Here is a 21,308-nt window from a genome sequence, read left to right on the forward strand (position 1 = left end):
CTCTAAAACTTATATTTAAAAAAATTATCAAATTAAAATATAAAAACTTTTTTTTAAATAAGATAGATAAATCTAAAAAGAAATTAGTTCCACAAATCAAGAGGATCAACATCTTCTTCGGCGTTTGCTTCTTCAGTTTCAACAGACAAAGCCTCGACCTGAGCACCTTCCTCAGCTTCTTCATCATCTGCATCATTAGCAACTGGTTCAGGTGCAGCAGCGCCGCAAAGGCACATTTCCATTGGTTCAGCCTGTTCTTCCAGCATGACTTCATCCTCAGCACATTCATCAGCTTCATTAATTGCGAAGCGCTCTTCCAATTCCATTGGAGCAGCTCTTCCTAAACTCTTGCACTTCATTACTGGTGCAGCGTCCATGCAAGCATCCAATGCCATTGGAGCAGCAGCGGAGAAGCAGCAGAGTTGTGGAGCGATGAAATCAGCCTGTGGAGCTGCTGGTGCTGGACATGGTGGAGGAGCAGCGCCGAATCCAGTTGCCATAGCTCTTGTGTGCAATACATTAGAGCGAGCAGCGAATGGTCTGGCGATAACTTGTTCCTGTCTTGCGAATATGCCTAAGTCTGCGATGACCTTGACTAACTCGTCGTCGCCTAACTCTGGTATGTTATCCAAGACTTGTCTGACGAACATGTTTGCGAGTTGTGTTGCTCTCTGGAGTTTGCGTGGTAACTTGGATAGTTCAACAGTGTGTTCGCTTGTGAATGAACTCTGTAAGCGGTTGTAGATAGTGCGGATTGGATCAGGAAGATAAGTGCAGATATCGAATTCTCCTGCGAATGATTTGATGAATGATGTCAACTGTTTCTTCTTGTCTTGTTCGAGTGAGTAATTCTCAACTTCCTGGCCAGCGAAGTATGCAACAGTTGTCTGCAAGTTAATGTACTCTGTGACTGCAACTGCTGGCATGTTCTCATTGAATGTTGGCAAGATCTTGCGGCAGAACTTTGAAACCGCTGCCATTTCAGAAGGCTCATTGAATTCATTGAATGGTTTGAATATTGCCTGTTCAATTGTATTGAAATTGGAGCCCAATTTTGCGAAAGACTTCGGATACTCCTGGTCTGCCTTTCTCCTTGCGTTCTCCTTGAGGATGACGTAAGAGTGGAGTGTGAGAGTCTTGATTGCCTTGCTATAGCTATCGAAGCATCCCTTGAATTCCTCGTGAAGAGCTGTGAATGATGTTGCGAATTTGAGGAATGCGGAGTTGTCTTCACCGGCTTTGAGTTCGTTGAGGCCTTTCTCGATGAATGGAGCGATTCTGCTTGGAAGAGACTCACCGAGGTTCAACTCGCCAAGGACGTGTGTTGCCAACTCGATGTACTGTGGCAATTTGCTGACAAGTCCTGACAAAATGAAGCTGTCGACGACTTTTTCGTAGAATGCGCCGAGTTCCTTTGGAATTGTAACAGGAGGCTTTGGAACGAAGTAATTTGGCATCGCGTCGTGAGCGAGGAGATCGCTGAGTGCTGGTATCTGTCTCATTGCGTTCTCTGTTGCATTTGGAGCGCAGAGTAAGCAGAAGAATGCGCACATCTCATCATTATATCCCTTGAATGCGAGTTCGAAAATCTCGAATACATCAGGGATCTGCAATCCGCACTGTGAATGCAACTGTACATAGAATGATGCGCATGCAACAGCTGCTCTCTTCGCCTGCAAGTTCTTCTTTGCAGCGAACTTGAGGAATTCAATCAATTCAGATGGAGCTGGGAATCCAACTAATTCTGGGAAAACAGACATCTTGCAGAGAGTAACGATGTAATCATCCAAAACAGGTGATCCGCTCAACAATTTCTTGATGACTTCGTAGATCATTGTTGAGCTGAGATTGATGAGTTGATCGGCCTGTGAAACGAAGAAAGAAGTGTTCATTGCCATGATGATATTCTCTAAGTTATTTCCTTTGACGATATTGGCAAATGAAGCTGTGTTTCCTGAGAATCTCTCGTGGACTTGGTTCTCATTCAACTTCGCAAGGAGTTTGAAGTTTTGAAGAGTTCCAAGTGAATACAAACCGATTGTTATCAAAACATTTAAGATTTCAATCAAATCGGAGTAAGTAACTCTCATCTTTCCGAATGATTTGACAAGTTTTGGTGCTGAAATGTCTTTGATAATTAAATCAGCAAGTTCTGTAATCATCGGGCATTCTGTCCACGTGTTGTTATATGTTGGATAGAAACTATTAAGTGATTGCAAGCAGAGAATTGACTTATAGAAATCAGCAGCCTTGCATTTGTTCAATGCCTCGAATACTTTGATGAATTCTTTAAGTGGTTTCGTGTTGTTTGAATACGACTTTCTAACAGATTTAACATTAGATCTGTTTGCTGTGAATTCTTCTTTGAGTTTCTCGCCAATCAACTGTGATGTCTTATACTGTTGTACTTGGTCAAACAAACTGTTTGTTGAGTTGACAGTGTTTGTCAAAACAGAGAATTTGTAGTCATTCAGTTTGTTCCTGTAATCAACAACAGAGAAAACATTTTGGTACTGTGGATGTGGCTTGAAATACAAATAGAAGATGAAGCCATCGTATTCGATTGGAATGTGGTTTCTTGCACTTTTTTCATCAAGGAATTCATTGACATTCAAGCTATTTACGGCATCGAAATTGAGAATTGCGTCTGGGAAGTACTCTTTGATCATTGGAGCGTATGCCTTGTTGTAAACAATTTGTACTGATTGTCCCATCGCTGTTTCATAGAATTTCTTGATTTCTGGAGTAGGAAGTTCTAACTCAATGTGCTTCATTAATGTACTTGGAGCAACATCGATGGCGAACTGTCTGATCTTGATGTACATTTGTGCTAAATCTGACTCGTAATCCTTTGGTTCGTATACTTTGTAGTATTCGTTGACAGATTCAACAACTTTGAACCAGGCGGATTGGCTGATTGAGAGAAGTAAGTCCTCTGGAATGTCCTGGAACTGCTCTGGAGCGTTGTATTGGATGTCAACTGGGTGATCAGTTAATAATGGGTTGCAAACATCAGTTACTGGGACATTGAATGTACTCAGGTATTGTTTCTGGACTTCCCTCCAATCTCTCTTTGCGAATTCAAAAACTTCAATTGATGTCATGTAGAAATTGAAGTTTTTGTTCTTTGAGATTGGTTTGTTCCTCAATAAATCCATAATAGCAGCTGTGTACTCTGTGGCTGGCTTGTCAAGTAAATATCCTTCGAAATGGGACCTGGATAAGACATTGCAGAGTAAAATAGCAAGATACGAATTAGGAATGCGAGGAACAATGTTCTCAATGACACGTGATGTTAATTTGTCATCGACAAGTGATGAAATGTGCCAGGCAACTGGATTTGCAATTAAATCAACGAGTCTTGTATGGCGATGGGCCAAATTGCGAGCATTTGGTGCTGCTATCAAGAGATAAAGAAGTCTCTCGTAGCAGGAAAGTGCTGCTTTCTTGAATTCGACATCATCGGATTTTAATGACTCAGCAAGCATCTTTTCTACGAACAACTGGTAGAACTGGTATCCGGATTGAAGGAATTGGAAGTCTGTTGACTCCCAGAACTTCATCTGCTGAAGGAAGATCTCAACAATACTTACTCTTGTTGATTGGTTGCTTGTTACTGCTTTTCCTGGCATCAATGAGTACTTGTCGAGTGATCCGCGCTTCTTTTCTGGAAGAACAAGAGAGATATCAGAAACAGAAGCGAATTTGCAGATCAATCCGACCAAAGCAGTGTTTCTGTTGGATGTTATGTACTGTGAGAACTTTGTTTCCTCTGTTGGATGACGGATTGCGCCAAGAACAATTGAATTTCGGACATCTTTCTCGAGTAATTCGATTGGAGTTCCGTATGTCTTCTCCATGATGGCGTTCTCTGTTGTCATTGAAAGTGTTGAGAGAAGAGTAACAATTCTGAGACAGATATTAGGGAATGTGTTTGAATCTGTAAGAACTGTTGACTTCTTTGCAAGAATTCTCTTGCAGACTTCGTTGATGAACTTAACTCCGTCATCAAATGTAATTGTTGCGGAGTCTGTGTAGTTATAATGGAATAAATTGGCGGCAACACTCTCGAATTGAGTAGAGTTTCCTGTCTCGAGGAAGTTCTTGACTGACCTTTCGATTGTGGCCTCAAAGAGTTTGTCGTAAACGCCATCTTTTGTATCACGAAGATATCTAAGGGAAGAGTTATTCGTAAAGAAGTTTGAGGTGACGAGCTTCATGAACTCTTCGTTGTTTTCCTCAACGGAGTTCTTGAAAACAGTGTAGTAGAAGTTTGTAGGAATAACTCTTGCTTGTTCAAGAGAATTGAAGCGGAGGTTGATTATATTGATGCCATTGTTTCCTGTGCCGTTGATAACTGGCGAGAAGGCAATTGTTGGGAAGACTTTGTGGATCTTGAAAGATGAAACAATTTTGCCTAATTTCTCGCGAAGAGAAGCAATTGGCTCCCAAATAGAATAGGAATTGGATACAAGGCGTGTAATATAATCGAGGGATGCGTTGATCAGTGGAGATTCCCAATCTAATGTTTCAACATACTGAAATGTGTCCTGGAGACAGTTGAAAATGGTATCAACGACTTTCTCACGGTTGTAACTGATAGGAATCGTCATATAATCGTAGGCATTGCGCTCCTGAAGGTCTTTATATGTATGTTTTCCATCAAGAGCATAAAGTAACTGCTCAGGAAGCTTACTTCCATGCTTGAAGTCTGTATTTGGTATACGAGCATTGACAATCTTGGCGATTACGTCTGTTGGGAGGCATTTTAGTGCTGGCTTTAAAGCAGCATTGTAAGCGATCGGAGATTTGACGATGTCGTATGCGACATCTGTAAGCTTGGAGTTCTCATCGCATTCCTTTTCCATTGTATTGAAAATTTGTTCAATTGTGTATGTGTGATTGAATTGGAGTAATTTGATGAGGGAGAGAATGTGTTCCTTTGGCATTTCATCAACTAATGTGTTGAGAATATCTGTTTCTAGAAGGAGTGTAGCTAATTCATCGATAACTCTTGAATCAACAGTTGCTTGGGCTAAGCGATCCCACTGCTTCTCTTTAATAAGAGAACGGAGGAATTCTGGATTCCAAATTTCGGTGATGTTTGTTGAGTTGAGCATTTTTAAAAATGAAGTGAGTTGAACCCTTATTACTTTGAAAAGATAAAAAGTTCGCACATAATTGTTATAAAATTACTTACAGATGATAAATACATCAAAAAAATTGGATGTTATATTTTATTGAAATTTTTAAAACGATAGCAAATTGAAAATTTATGAATATTAAGCTGCTTACACATATCTACAATATTATTTTCATGTCGATAGATAATTCAAAAGTCCTTTCAAATTTTGATCAAAAATAATCGGAGAATCGGCTGAAATTCATGCTATGTCCCCTATTCATCATAGGATTGAAAAATATCTTACTGATGTCAAGTAAAATTTTTATGGTAAATAAAACTTTCTATTCAATTTTTATTTCATTCAAATTTCAGTTTGAAATTGATCAAAAATTTTTTGGTTTTCAGCATTCATTCAACGAATTAAATGCGTTTGAATTTTTATTGATAGCCCGTTGTGTAAGAGGTGATTAAAATGCATTTGCCCAACTCGCAAATTAAAATACCTGTCAAAGCAATGTGTTATAGTTAAATTTCGAATTAAACTCGTGCTAACTGACCTTACCGTATATTCTCCTTCCAACTGAACGATTCAAATAATTCCTTATTTTAAATCAATGTCAGTTTTTGTTGTGCGAATACAATCAATGAATGCAGCAAATGTAAAATATGTGTGTCCCATTAAAAGGTGAATTTAATCATATTCGGGTATTCGAATAAGAATTTGTATAAATTCGCATGGAATGAACAATTACATATTAATTTTGCGTAACTTTGAAATCCATTGGCTAGCTTAGACGTTTGTTATATACTCCTAGTAAACATTCAGGATTCACTATTCATACTTAGCAAATTTAATTGAATATATCAGAATTCCATTGAATGTGCTTTCTATTAATAAAAATAATTATATACCATTAAACTGTGTTTTCTTTGTATAATAATAATTCCGTCTATGTGAATCTAATCATTCAATTTTTCAAATAATCACGGCAAATATAATAATCATTATGTTTTTTCTAGGCTATATTACTTTTTTTCTTCCTTTTATAACAAGTTGCGCATCTTTTCAGTTGATGAAGTTTTTCAATAATGCGAAAATAACTCTATTAGAAGCGATTGGTGCCTCATTTCCCATAGGAATGATTCTATCAACAATTATTTCTTTATTTTTTAACAGAATACTCGGAATTACGTTCTTCCATCTACTTGTCCATGTAATTTCTTTAATTATTTTCACAATATTTATGCAACAAAAAAATAAACATAAAAATTTCAAGAAATTCAAGCTCAATCCGATCATTATCATTTTTTTTATACTTGAAGCAATCTTTACGTTCAGGATTTGTCAGAAAATCTTTCCAGAAAAAGGAGAAATTATAACTGATGCAACTGACCTGATGAATTTAGAATTCGCACTAATAGCTTCATTCGCTAAAGGTATGAACAAAAGAAGTGATGTACTTTCTGGTGTAAGAAACCCTTTTTATTTAAATTCAACAATTACATCTGAGTATATAACCACATTCTACGCTGCACTAATGAAGGTAGGCGGAGTTCCAGTAACGTTTTCAATCCAAATACAGACATTTTTCCTATTCATGTCGGTCTACATTTTACAATTTTCATTTACATACAGAATTACTGGTAACAAGTTTGCTTCTTTGTTATCATCTCTTGCCGTTATTTTACCTGGTGGATTTGGTTTCATGGAATGGCCGATCTATCAAGTCAGAAATCAAAAAAATGTTGATTATATCAATATTATTTCAAAAAATCATTCAATATTTTGGGGACATCCACTAGTACACTGTTTATTGATTTCTAGGACATCAACTTTGTCCCTTTCTTTAGCTATTTTTACTTATATTCTGCTTGAATCAAAATTGGACATTTTTGCAGGTATTTCTCTAATGATGTCTTCAATCACGAGACCACAGAATGGATTTATACTTATGTTCTTCTACTTAGTTTATTGTTCTGACTTCAAAAAAGTTTTGAATAATATTTGGCTGGGACCATCCTTCAAAATGAGAATTAAGACTCAGCTCAATGAATATTATGTCAGAATTATAATGGCAATTCTTAATTTCCTCATTTATTTCATGACAAACATTGATTTTCAAAAATCTTCATCAATGTGGTCGAAGAGCTCATCCAATAGTTCTGCTGTTCCATTTATATCATTCTTCATATCATGCTATGGATTACATTTCTTTGGATTCATTTCTTCGTGTAATCTCAAAAGATCTATAAATTTCATCATGACATTATCACTTTACTATTTCTGTGGATGGTTTACTTTCCAGTCACTTCATCGCAATAACTTTGCAATTGTTTTTTCAATTCTTTCTCCGATAATTATTTCATATTCTTTTGCATCGTACGGGAGATTCTATAATCGTCTGAAAAACAAAGAATTAATAGGTATTTATGATGCATTTTTGTTGTTTATTTTCATAATTGGTGCAACTTCTGCAATATTAGGTTTCGAGAACCGTAAAAAGGTCACAATCGTCAGATCAACAGATAATGAGACCGATCTTGTTGAATGGGTAGTCGAAAATACGTCAAGATTCGACGTTTTCTACAATAAATTCCCGATGAGATGGAATCCTGTTGTAACTAAGGCAGGAAGACAACTATTCTATGGAGATGATAATATGATGCCATATTTGATCGAAAACTTCGAAAAAAATAAAGATATGGTCCAAACAATTTATTACAAGAATTTCACTTATTCGGACATTGATTACTTCATCTACGTAACAAGTGATAAGGATGGTAAAGATATTAAAAACAATCACAGAAAAATTTTGAAATTAGTTTATGAAAATGACAAATATTTCATATTTAAGAACATCGTTAAGCACAAAGACGACTAAGTAGTTACCTCATATATTGTATTTGTATTATAAATAAATTATTTTAAAATTATACCCTTAAGTTCATGCCTTGCAAAAATTTTTTTTTATATGGTGAAACTTATTATTCATTTTGAGATACAAGAAATGAGAAATAGACAATATAGTTATAGATATAGATGGGGCTCCTGCTAGAGATTAATCCTATGTAGTTTTTATAAGAATATAAGATATTCAAATTTGATTTATCTCATTAAAGTTAAAAATAAAAACTAACATTAAAAATAGTGTTTTTATGATATAACTATGCTATATATATAAAATTGAAAAAAAAATAAATAACTAATTTAAAAATCGAAAATTGAAAAGTCAGTGGCTTAAACGATTCAGCTTCTTATTAGAAATCTATTTTTTAAGAAATGAGGGAAAACAAATCAATATTGACGAATTAATAAATCACATTTTAACGCTTAGATATTATTCAAATATATCCTTTTTAAAAGATTTGATATGGTATGACATTTTTACTGCCGAAGTTTCGAAAACACTTAAATCAAATAACAATAATGCAAATTTCAAATTCAGGGCGAAATATGGTGAATAACCAGGATCAGAGGTGGACATTGGCTTTATGATATGCAAAATAAGATAATAAAGCTTAATAGCGAAATGTAAAAAACATGAAGATTTTGGGGTTAAAATAAGTTGAAAATAATTTTTATGATATGAGTATTATACGTGATATTTCAGAATGCGAAAATCTCAATTTTGTCAAAAATTACAACCGTTTTAAAATTGAATGGGAAAAAATTATAGTAAAGTTAATACTGATATTATATTAACCAAATATAGATATTAAAAATAAGAGGTTAAATTTAGCTTTGTGGAAAAATTCTGAATTTTTAATTGAATTTTAAAAATGTTAAACTGATATAAAAAAATTAAGCGTGAATAGGTAAGAGAGGATGATATTTATATTTAAATTTCCCATAATGAAACATTGTTACGAATAGGACAATTGAATAAGGAATTTTTTGTGATAAGAGAGTGATATTGTTGTAAACAGAAATTCATCAAAAGTGACACCTCAGAAAAGCTAAAATATTGAATTTTTGGAACTTTTGATAGAACACGTTTTTAAATATTAATTAAAGTAAATGTATATTTTGTAAAGATTCTTTTTAATAAAAAAAATAAAATTTTGAAGAAGAACACAAAATCTTCTGAAAAATAATATCACATAAACTCATATTATTTTCTAATATATAACTATTTTATATAAAAATCAAATTCAATGATCTTAAAAGCGAAGGATAAACCTCAAAATTTACGAATATAATGAGTGGGAATATAATGCTTATCTATCATAAAACCATATGAAATATCAATTTTTGCTTTACGCCTAATTTTTGACGACAATTAGCAAAAAATGTTAAATGTTAACACTCAGTCCATTTGAATATGAAAAATAAAATTGACTTTGATTAAATGTTTTTATTTATCATGCAATTCTTCTTGCGACCAAAGATTTGAATAAAAGTTCAAAAAATAAGATAGCTTAAAAAATAATATACGGTAGTGTTTACTAATAGATGAATAGTATATAAATTCTATTAAAATGGATTTGATCCAAAAAAATATATAAAATTTGATCATAAATAAAAACGTTTTAAATTACTTCTTCATTTAAATTATAACAATTATTTTTGGTTTTATATTTTTTTGGATCAAATCCATTTTAATAGAATTTATATACTATTCATCTATTAGTAAACACTACCGTATATTATTTTTTAAGCTATCTTATTTTTTGAACTTTTATTCAAATCTTTGGTCGCAAGAAGAATTGCATGATAAATAAAAACATTTAATCAAAGTCAATTTTATTTTTCATATTCAAATGGACTGAGTGTTAACGTTTAACATTTTTTGCTAATTGTCGTCAAAAATTAGGCGTAAAGCAAAAATTGATATTTCATATGGTTTTATGATAGATAAGCATTATATTCCCACTCATTATATTCGTAAATTTTGAGGTTTATCCTTCGCTTTTAAGATCATTGAATTTGATTTTTATATAAAATAGTTATATATTAGAAAATAATATGAGTTTATGTGATATTATTTTTCAGAAGATTTTGTGTTCTTCTTCAAAATTTTATTTTTTTTATTAAAAAGAATCTTTACAAAATATACATTTACTTTAATTAATATTTAAAAACGTGTTCTATCAAAAGTTCCAAAAATTCAATATTTTAGCTTTTCTGAGGTGTCACTTTTGATGAATTTCTGTTTACAACAATTTTTCCAAAAATATCAAAGAACCAATTTGATGCTGTTGTTCTACATGATATTCAATTTAATGTTATTTTAAAATTTAAAGATGAAACTGAATTATTGTGAATATAGGTGAGTTTCAATAATTTTGCATAAGATATATTGAATGCCCTTGATATGCGGTTATATTACAGAATAATAAAATATAAAATAATAAATGTATGATATAAATATGAAAGGCTTAGTTGATCAAACGAAATGAAGATGTAAATTAATTTCAAAAATCTTCACAAAGAAGGTCTGTGCGATTTTTTAGAAACATTAATTGGATGACAATGCAGGATTCGTATTAAGAAATCATAATAAAAAAATCAGATTCATGAAAAGTGACATAAATTTCAAATATCAGATCCTAACAATACCCAACAAGAACTTTTAAATATTCTTGATGGATTGAAGCGATATGATGTAAAGCGATATTATCGGAACCCTGCTTGTATACCAGATGAACAATTGGAAAAAATTCTTTATTTTTTAAAGTATATGATCGATAAAGAGACATTTCTTAAAAATTCAGCAATAACAAAGCAAACAAGAATCCCTGTTTACACAATTAGGAACTGGATTAAAAACTTAATGCAAGACCCCAACTATAATCCAAAATTATCAAAAATCAAATCGCATCTAGCAGTCAGTGAGGAGTTTGATCAAATAATTCTGTTTATAATTGAAACAGAATTCATAGACCAAGGCTTTTATATCAGTACATTTATCTTGAGGAACATTGTAATTAGATGTTCGATCGAATTTCAGGATTTAGTATTAAAACCAAATTTTAAAGCATCCAAATATTGGCTTTCGATTTTTCGACAAAGAATGGGTCTTGTTTTAAGAGGTTTTCATCAACCCAGAGAAAGTGAAGGAACAAACTTAGAAGAAGAAATTAACGATTTTGAATTAACAAAAAGACAACTATTGGAAAAGCATAGGAATGACCAATTTATATCGCGCTTAATAAATATGGACGAAAGTAAATGGTATGAGCATCCAATTTTTGGTTTGACATTTGGATTTAAAGGCGTAAAAAATGTTGTTTTCAAGACATACAATGAAAAAGCTTGTATTACAATAGTTGCTACCATTACATCTAACGGAGAACAACGATTACCATTAATGATTCTACTTAAAGATTCAGAAGAATGTAAGACTTTTGCTGAAAAATTTCCTAATATATATTTTGTTGAATCTAATAAAGGATGGACAACAGAAACAGGTATGATAAAATACATCAAATTTATTGTTGATTTTTATAAAAAGAATTACTTCTCACACAATCAAGCATATTTTCGTGAAAAAGAGAATCAGCACATAGACTTAATCGTAGACAAATATCTGTCTCATATAGGCGGTCAAAAACTGAAACAATGTTTAGTAAAAAATAATGTATCAATTTATTTTGTTCCGTCGGATGCCACAGGTAGGTGTCAGCCGCTTGATGTCAGAGTCTTCGGGGCTCTAAAAGGATCAGCAAGTAAGTTGTATTGGCAAGAATTTATCTTTAATCGAAATTTTCAATTAAATAGAACAAATTCAATTCGTATTCTTGAGAAAGCATGGGATCAACTCGACAAGAAAACAATCGCAGATGGATGGAAAGAATACGAAAGAATTATGAAATTTAATAACACTGATAATAGCAAAATTTATGCTCAAATAAATAAATTGCATGGTGATGTCTACGAGCGCATAATGAATATAAATGATCAATTGATTCTCAAAAAAAATGAATTCGAAATTATATAAGCATATAAGTTTGAATCCAAGCGAACCGCTTAATGATGAAATGAATGATGAAGAATCAAATTCCACAGAAAGTATATATATTTTGGACTACACAAAAGTATATATCCATGATGAGATGACACAAACAAATAAACTAACATTAATATCATGCGAAGAAACAGAACACCCACTATGGGATGAATTTCGCCTTATTGAAGAATTGGTTTGCAATAGCAGCTATAAGCAATCGAAAAATGGTAGATCACATATTTGTTTAATAACAGAAAAGCGAGGAACATATATCAACAATTTTGCAGTTATAAACTCTGTTCTCCAAACACTAAGTTCATGCTTTCTGTTAAGAAAAGATCTTTTTTCTGAAAATCAATACTTAAGTGATGAAATTAACTTAATAGCCGATATCTTAAATAATATGGAAGAAGAAAAATATTCAGTTGACTTTTCAGTATTTAAAATATTTACTCAATCGATCTCTCCCTCACTAATTTTAAGAAACATATTAAATCCAGAAGTTTTTGGATTTGATTTCAATGTAGGCTCTCAAACTTTTTCAGAAACTGTCTCCAGATTAAAAACAGATGAAACAATTGAAGATTTTATAAAGAATAATAATAGATATAATCCAAAAGCATTCATTATCTTTAAACTTGATCGGTACAACAACGATGAATATACGTTCCCTATGTACCTTGAATTTAAAGATGATACATTTTATTATTATTTTTATTTACAAGCTGTTACAACAAAGCATGGCGAAAGTTATAAAACCTATACAAGGTATTTATGTGGAAAAAAGTTTGTGTCATATCAGAAGATATATTTGAGTCCTAATTCAATTTCAGATCCTAAACTGCAAATTCAAGATGATTATGATGCCAAAAGGTCTCAACTGTGCTTATATTTTTGCTTCAAAAGTAAGCATAATGAAAATATTGAACAAAATCATGATAATTCTAATCAAGATACCAATGCAAATAATCACAATGATGCAGATGAAGTCAAAGATTCAGGTGATAACAATGATGCAGATGATAACAACGATGAAGATGATAGCAACGATGAAGATGAAGGTAATTATTCAGATACTGATGACTATAATGACATGGATGCAGAAATAAATGATGATATTAATAGTGAAATCGGAGATGAAAGACCTTATAATGAAATGAATTCAGAAAACGCAACTGAAGTTAATGAAATACAGCTAAATGATATGCTAAATAACCTTCCAAAATTACATTTTGACCATTTAAATAGGAGTCCTTGCTACTTTTCCGATCAGGAACTTCAAGAGATCCTAAACTTTTTAATTAGAAATAATAATGTGCCTCAACAAACTAAAATTTCATATTCAGCAATAGCCAAAAAACTTCAACTAGGATATTGGACAATATACAGGTGGAGCAAAAAACTATTGCAAGATCGTGAGTACAATCCAAAAATTAATATACGCTCTAAACAAAAAATGACACCTGAATTAGAGTCAATAATTTTATTTATCATTCAATATCATTATATAGAAGAAGGGTTTTACATAAATAGTTTTATACTCAAAAACATTGCATTAAGATGCTCGATAGAATTTGAGGATTTGATGCTCAAAGATGGATTCACAGCATCAGATCAATGGTGTCGTACATTTAGAAATAAATTTGATATTGTTTTTCGGGCAATGCACGCAAACAGAGGCTGCTCACCTGATAATTTATCTGAGGAAGAAATTAAAAAATTTCAAGCATTAAAGGAATCTTTGATAATCCAGCACTCTGAAGATCCTTATATTTCCCACCTAATCAATATAGATGAAACAAAATGGTGGGAACACCCGAAATTTGGGTTAACCTTTGCGTTTAAAGGAGCAAAAAGAGTAGTTTATAAAAAATTTGATGAAAAAGCCTGTCTCACAGCAATAGCAACAGTTACTTCAAAAGGAAATAAACTTCCATTGGTTCTTTTGGTAGAAACAGAAAACGAAATGAATAATATTAAAAAGGATTTTCCCACAGTCAATGTTTTTTATTCATCATCAGGTTGGTCAGATGAGAATTCAATGACTAAATATCTTCAAATCGTTCGCGAGTTCTATAACAAATTTTATTCACAACAAAGTATAGAAGCACAAAATTATTACAAGGAACATTATCAAATCGATTTAGTTTATGACTCTTTCCCAAGTCATGTCAGCGCAATAGAAGTTGCCAAAAGGCTCGGATTTAATATCCATTTGGTTCCGGTAGGCGCTACCGGACGTTGTCAACCTTTGGATCAAAATGTCTTCGGTGCATTGAAAGGTTTAGCAAATACCTTATACTGGAATAAGTTTCTTAAAAATCGCAACTCTCCCTTAAACAGGATTAACTCAATTAGAATATTGTATGACGCTTGGGATTTAGTAAGTGAAAAAACTATAACAATGGGATGGGAAGTTTATGACCAAATAGTAAATGAATCAAAATATGATCATACTTCAATTTTCAATGATTTAGTAAATAAATATGGCGATATATATATATATGAACGAATCATGAATATTAATTCCAAGTTTTTAGAACAGGATGATGAAAATACTGATAAATACATTTTAAATCCATCTAGAAATTATTCTCATCCTGTGGAGAAGATAGTTAATAATCTAATATTTATTCAAAAAACAGGGCTGATGGAAAACCATGAGACAGTTCATGAATGTTGGTCTGATTTTCATGACAGACAATTGGAAATTTCAACTATTAAACTTCACGGAGAAACTTCATTAAAAACATTCATTACATTGCTTTTACCTGCTCCAAATACCTATTCAACCAATTTCTCGACTCTAACATCATGTTTATATAATCTTGTTTCTTGTTTCTATTCAGGTGCTAATTGTTCACTATTTTTAAAAGATGATGAATTATTGAATTTAAAGGAATGTTTTAAAGAGCATTTAGAATGTATGACAGGACATTGTTATGGATGTAATTTCGATTCCATTAAAAAATTCGATAAAATTATATCTCCCTCACTAATTTTAAGAAACATATTAAATCCAGAAGTTTTTGGATTTGATTTCAATGTAGGCTCTCAAACTTTTTCAGAAACTGTCTCCAGATTAAAAACAGATGAAACAATTGAAGATTTTATAAAGAATAATAATAGATATAATCCAAAAGCATTCATTATCTTTAAACTTGATCGGTACAACAACGATGAATATACGTTCCCTATGTACCTTGAATTTAAAGATGATACATTTTATTATTATTTTTATTTACAAGCTGTTACAACAAAGCATGGCGAAAGTTATAAAACCTATACAAGGTATTTATGTGGAGAAAAGTTTGTTACTTATAAAAACATATTTGTGAGACCAGATAAAACAAAGTTTGATTTGCCGAGATTAAATGATACGTATCCATCATCACATTCTTATATTGCATTATATTTTTGTTTTAAACTGCCTCACAAACAAAACGCCCAGTCAGTTTCACCTCAAACAAGAGTGCAATTACAAGCGAATCAAACCACTCAGTCAGTTTCACCTCAAACAAGAGTGCAATTACAAGCGAATCAAACCACTCAGTCAGTTTCACCTCAAACAAGAGTGCAATTACAAGCGAATCAATCGGCCCGGTCAGACCTAGATATTCGTATCAATTTATCATTCATTCGAGTTCTCGATAATTCAATAATGACTGGACTTGAGAATGATTCTTATATTTGCTTTGCAATAGCACTAATCCAGGTTCTTTTACATATAAAACCATTTATGGATATTATCGATAAAAACTTAAACAACATAATTTGTCAGCAAATCTCAAACATTGCTAAAAAAGTTAAAGCAAAACAAAAACATGCAACAGAAGAGATCACCAAAATTTTACAGCAATTTGGTATGGCTTCGACTCAAAACACTTATCAAGATACGTATGAATTATTTTGTGAAATGATCAATTCTTTAAGTGAAATTAATGAAATTGATCACATGTTTAGAATTAACGAAGAAACAAGTGATGCATCCGTCTTTTGTGCCGAGATTTTATTAACAGTATCGAATCCGTGTTTTTGTGCAAATAATCTACAAATGCAATTATTTCCATGTATACTTACAATTTGTCTTGAATGGAATTATACTCCAGAATACAATTCGATGGACAAAATATTTCCGTATGAGATAACTAAGAATGAAGTGCATTATATTCTATTTGGTATTATAGTTCATCAAGGTGATAGAAGCCCTCATCAATTAGATGATCATTATGATTCCCATTATGTTAGTTTTATCAGACAAAAAAATGCAAATGCAAATATCCAGATTGTTAAATTTGACGATTCACGAGTAACTGTTTTGACAGAAAGAACAGCATCTCTGCAGATCACAAAGAAAGCAGGTGGAAGGTTTTTATTATTTTATTTTAAAATCGATTAGTTACCATCAATTATAGGAACGATTCTTTTAAGCAATTGAGAAGAAAAAGCGGATGTCGATTGTTATGTCGGAAAAACCTTATAGAGTTAATAAATGTTTGTTAGTATATTAGTTTATTATTATTATTAGATTATTTATAGTTGGATAGAAGATATGTTATAGGTGACCGAAAGTGAAGTGAATTGTATGATAAAAAATTTTTCAAATTCAGCCCTAAGTTCCTTGCGGGACAACAATCACTTGTTATTGTTGTCAGAACAAGTGATTGTTGCATAAAAGGCAATCATTCTATGATAATGACTGTCTTTTATGCAACTTTGTTTGAAATCTTATTTGATTCTAAAAAAAGTTGCTTAGTAAACAACAATCACTTGTTATTGTTGTCAGAACAAGTGATTGTTGCATAAAAGGCAATCATTCTATGATAATGACTGTCTTTTATGCAACTTTGTTTGAAATCTTATTTGATTCTAAAAAAAAGTTGCTTAGTAAACAACAATCACTTGTTATTGTTATCACAACAAATTTTAATTACGAAAAATATATTCATAATCTTTGCATGACTATATATTCTGAATCTTTTAAATCTCTATTAATCTTTTATATTTATATTTGGTCCAATTGTAATGAACCCTCAAATATTATTACTAAATCCCTCTACTTATAATTTTTCCCTTATTTAACCATACATTCTTCATTACAATTTTTTTAACCTCTTATTCCAATCTTAGTTTTATTCACTAACTTAAAAATATCCGAATCTTAATAATTATCATGAATGATTTCATTCCATTTTGCCTTTTTTAAAAAAAAATTGAAATTCTATTTCATTAAAACGCCATTTTTAAGCAAATTAACATCAACTACTCAACTATTAAATAGCAAACATTATTTTATTGTATTGAAATCAGATCTAAATGATTTTCAATTTTTCCAAATTCAGTTTCAAAATCGGTAAAATTGTTAAGATCTTATACAATATGCATAAGATACTATTTTCCATATCTTTTTTAAATACTTTTTGTAATATTTGGAAGTGACCAAAATGTGCTTATGTAAACGTTTGGCTATAGAAATTAGAGTCAAATATCAGTTTTATAGAACAAATTAATATGTTTTGTATTGCTTTTCGATGTATTGCAATTCAATTACAGCCAAATCAGCTCTATTTTATTAAACTCATAGCTCAGAACATTTCGTGTAATCATGTATGCTATATCTTACTAAATAAACATCTAACATTTGACTTTATGGATAATAATGATTTTTTTTCCGTTACTTGATATTATAGGCTGATAAAACCACAATCATATTAAACTTCCTCCGAAATAATTAATAAAGAAAAGTTTTTTAATTTCTAAAACTCATTATGAAGTATCATATTTAATCGATTTTTTATTTTCATTTGTTATATCATATATCAATAGTCTATCATTCCTTCATAAATTATCAGCAAAGAAATTTCTCAAATACCATCTCTGTGGGGAGATACAATGAAATGAAAAATCATTTTGTGACATCAAAATCTAAAATTCTATTCTTTCTAATACATATAACTAATATCTTTAGATATAGTACATTATATATATAGTTTCAAAAATCTTATATGTTTATTGGTTATTGAGATAGAAGCGCTTTAATTATCTCAATTTTGAGAAAAAATGTAAAATTCAGAAAATCATAGGGTATAATATAATTTTTAATAATAAACATAAATTCGCTGCTTGATGATTGTAAATCATGTAAAACAACGATTAAGCAATAACAAAAACAAAATATAAAATAATCATCCGAAACATAACTAATTGAAGAAAATAACCGTAAATAAATGTAGTAGTTCGTAAATTCAAAGTAAGATCTGTTGTAAAATGTCGTAGAAAATGATAAAATTTTGAAAAAATATTAAATCGAAAAATTATTTGTTGAAAGATGTTCTGTAATTAATCGCATTAGATTTGAGTTTCTTGGGATTTATGAAATCCGTCTTTTTCTGGGTCATTATCTTCTAAACGTTCCTCAACGGCTTGACGGAGGGAAGCGCCAAGGGATACTTGACCAGTATTCTGAGGTGGAGGTTCTTGTTGGTTCTGTGGTTCGTTATTCTCGTTTTGTTGATTTTCATTTTGTATTTGTTCGTTTTGTTGCTGTGGTGGTTGTCCGTTTTGTTCTTGTGGTTGCTCTTGTTGTTGTTCCTGGTTTTGTTCGTTGTCTTGGTCGTTATGAGATTCTCTAATTTTTTCTTCAACTTCCATAACTTCTTCGTTGAATGTCTTTGGAGAAGGAGCTGTAATATTCTTATATGATTCGAGGTTTTCTTGTTTTTCTGGACTCTTCTTGGAGAAATTCAATTTCTTTTGGAATTCAGCCTGACGACGTTTTCTTTCATTGTTTTCCTTGCGCTCTTGTTCAAGAATTGATTTATCATTTGGAGGCTTCAATTCTCCTAACAAATTCTTATGAATTGAATCTCTTTTTCTTGAACCGGCGTAAGTAGGAGCAATTTGTAATGATTGGCTTGATGACTTTTCATGTTCGCTTTCTGACTTCTTTTGTTGTAAAACTTTGTCTCTATTTGCTAATTCATCTAATCTTTTTTCTTTTTGTGTCTCTAAGAAGGTTGTTTGCCTTTGTCTGATGTTTTCTATGTTATCTAGGTCTCTTTCCATTCTTTTCTCCATTTGCTTCTTGTATGTCCTGTAGTCTTTTACGAGAGCTCTTTGAGCGTTTTGAGTTTCGATATCAGCAAGAGCTTGAACTTCAGAATGGATACGCTTTGCTCCATCGAAATTGTTTGCCAAAGCCAAGTTGCGCTCCATTTCTTTAAGTTCTAAGAGCTTTTGGCTCGGTTTTCTGTATTTACGCGGCATTTCTTCAATCCAAACATTCTCGAACTGTTCTGTTTCTTGCTTGTGCTTTTCTTGAAGAGTCTGTATTTTCTGATCGAGTCTCTGATTTAAGTCTTGAATCTTTTGTTGATAATCTTTTTCAATTTCTTCTCTTTGTTGAGATGTTGACTGGACAGAACGTTCAGATGGAAGTGCAGACTTACTTCTAGTTTGAATTTCTTGCTTTGAAAGCTCAGCAAGGTTATAAGCTTTTTGAGCTTCATCATATTGTTCGTTCATCGAACAATCAGCAACGTATTCGCGTAAGTGAGAGTGTAGTTTCGTTAAATCTTGATCAGAAACTTGACTTAAGTCACCTGTCTGCATAACGTTATTTCTTATATTGATACATTCCTGATCATCTAATGTTGAAGCAGCTGTTTTAACTTGTTGTTGTTCGGGTTGTGGCTGTCGATTCTTGATAGAAGCGGTTGATGAAGTTCTTGATAATTTTGTCAATGAACTTTTAGCAGAAATAGATATCGGCTGAGATGCAGATACATTATTCCTATAGGTTGTTGTCGGCCTGCGAATAACCGGCCGTTTATGTGTGCCGATAGTAATAGAGCAAGGCTTTTCCGACATTCTGGAGTAACGTAACTTTTACATATCGTCCTCACAAAAAATTCAGATTTTGATGTTTATGCGATAAAAAGATAGTAATCATGGAAAGCGAATAAAGTATATGTTTTTAGTTTTCCAAAATTTTTCAAAAATCAAAAAATAATGATCAAAATCTAGAAAATGAAAAGAAAATCATCAATTTTGAAAAAATTTTGGAAAAATTTAAAGTAACAATGATGTTATTTTAGATATAGTTTTAGTGTTGATCTCTAGATTTTCAAAATTTCTATTGTCACTAAGTTTTTTCGAGAAAAATACCTTCAAATTATTGATTTAACTAATAATTCTTACATACATTTTCATATTTATGCATTTAAGACATGAATATATCTTATATCCTTCAAAATATTTCATTATTATGAATAATGAAAAAGAATTTAAGGATGATCTTCATCTTCTCCAATCATTAAGTCAGTATACATTATTAAACATGAGAATTCACCACAATGGCTTCTATTATCGTAGAAAAATTTTCATTATACGTGTCAAGTTTGTTTTAACTCATCTTGATAAAGAAATATCATGTGCAAAGCATTTTTCATTCATTTGTTAATTCATCAATATTGAATGTGTCCTATGCATCCATTAGAAAGAACGGTATCATTGTCTCAAAAACCGTCACTTTTCGCTTATCCAAAAGTAAACTTCAGAATTATCGCCCTTTTTATATTTATTTTTTACAGATGGGAAACTCCAATTCTATCCCAAAGCCAACTCCACAAGAAGTCGAGCAGCTCACAAAGACAACTCATTTCAATAAGGAAGAAATCAGCAAGCTCTATGACGCATTCTCCAAGATTGCCAGCGCATCTGGATCTGCCGATGGAAAAATCCAGCCAGAAGAGTTCTATGAATCCCTTGCTATTACTAATCACGAGTATGGAAAGAAGGTTTTCGAGGCCTTTGATACAAATCCAGACGGTGATCTCTCATTCTCCGAATATGTTTCTGGCATTTCCCAGTTATGCGAGAGAGCCTCTGTAGAAGAGAAGGCTAAGTTCTGCTTTGGCTTATACGATGCTGATAAGTCCGGATGCATCACAAAACCAGAGTTCATGTCCATCATTACAGCTTCTCTTGGACAAATGCCAGGTGCTGACCCAGCTCTTGTCAACCAGATCGCTGCTCAGCTCTTCAAGGAGATTGATAAGTCTGGCGATGGAAATATCAAATTCGAAGAATTCCTTAAAGCAGCTTCAAAGAACAACAATATTGTCAAATGCGTTGAAGTCCATGTTGAACATATTTTCGCGCATTAAAACTGCGTCTTTAACATATTTTACAATGGTAAAAAAATTTTATTCAAACAAAAAAAAATCTATAAA

At 31.9% G+C, this 21,308-nt stretch overlaps 6 protein-coding genes across 6 annotated transcripts, besides 4 other annotated features; 4 read left to right on the forward strand and 2 right to left on the reverse strand.

Annotated features, from left to right (window-relative positions):
* Window positions 1-50: 50 nt before the first annotated feature.
* On the reverse strand, window positions 51-5,120 carry TVAGG3_0290020 (uncharacterized protein; the record flags this gene model as incomplete). Its single annotated transcript, XM_001580224.2, has 1 exon — window positions 84-5,120. The coding sequence occupies one exon, from the start codon at window positions 5,118-5,120 to the stop codon at window positions 84-86; it is 5,037 nt and encodes a 1,678-aa protein (XP_001580274.1).
* Window positions 5,121-6,134: 1,014 nt separating this feature from the next.
* On the forward strand, window positions 6,135-8,069 carry TVAGG3_0290030 (uncharacterized protein; the record flags this gene model as incomplete). Its single annotated transcript, XM_001580225.1, has 1 exon — window positions 6,565-8,007. The coding sequence occupies one exon, from the start codon at window positions 6,565-6,567 to the stop codon at window positions 8,005-8,007; it is 1,443 nt and encodes a 480-aa protein (XP_001580275.1).
* Window positions 8,070-9,040: 971 nt separating this feature from the next.
* Window positions 9,041-9,078: a mobile genetic element.
* Window positions 9,041-9,078: a terminal%2Cinverted (terminal inverted repeat of Banshee-A3 transposon ID:TVAGG3_0290040).
* Window positions 9,079-10,249: 1,171 nt separating this feature from the next.
* Window positions 10,250-10,287: a mobile genetic element.
* Window positions 10,250-10,287: a terminal%2Cinverted (terminal inverted repeat of Banshee-A3 transposon ID:TVAGG3_0290050).
* An 852-nt stretch (window positions 10,288-11,139) lies between these two features.
* TVAGG3_0290060 (transposon family) lies at window positions 11,140-12,066 on the forward strand (the record flags this gene model as incomplete). The annotated part of the gene is made up of 1 exon (XM_001580226.1): window positions 11,140-12,066. The coding sequence occupies one exon, from the start codon at window positions 11,140-11,142 to the stop codon at window positions 12,064-12,066; it is 927 nt and encodes a 308-aa protein (XP_001580276.1).
* A 40-nt stretch (window positions 12,067-12,106) lies between these two features.
* Window positions 12,107-16,474, forward strand: TVAGG3_0290070 (transposon family; the record flags this gene model as incomplete). The annotated part of the gene is made up of 1 exon (XM_001580227.2): window positions 12,107-16,474. The coding sequence occupies one exon, from the start codon at window positions 12,107-12,109 to the stop codon at window positions 16,472-16,474; it is 4,368 nt and encodes a 1,455-aa protein (XP_001580277.2).
* Window positions 16,475-18,159: 1,685 nt separating this feature from the next.
* Window positions 18,160-19,949, reverse strand: TVAGG3_0290080 (uncharacterized protein; the record flags this gene model as incomplete). Its single annotated transcript, XM_001580228.1, has 1 exon — window positions 18,424-19,944. One exon carries the CDS (start codon window positions 19,942-19,944, stop codon window positions 18,424-18,426), a length of 1,521 nt encoding a protein of 506 aa, XP_001580278.1.
* Window positions 19,950-20,666: 717 nt separating this feature from the next.
* On the forward strand, window positions 20,667-21,305 carry TVAGG3_0290090 (calcium ion binding; the record flags this gene model as incomplete). Its single annotated transcript, XM_001580229.2, has 1 exon — window positions 20,667-21,242. The coding sequence occupies one exon, from the start codon at window positions 20,667-20,669 to the stop codon at window positions 21,240-21,242; it is 576 nt and encodes a 191-aa protein (XP_001580279.1).
* Between the last annotated feature and the right edge of the window lie 3 nt (window positions 21,306-21,308).

This window comes from Trichomonas vaginalis, chromosome V (genome assembly GCF_026262505.1).
Source record: "Trichomonas vaginalis G3 chromosome V, whole genome shotgun sequence".
Classification (NCBI taxonomy): domain Eukaryota; phylum Parabasalia; order Trichomonadida; family Trichomonadidae; genus Trichomonas; species Trichomonas vaginalis.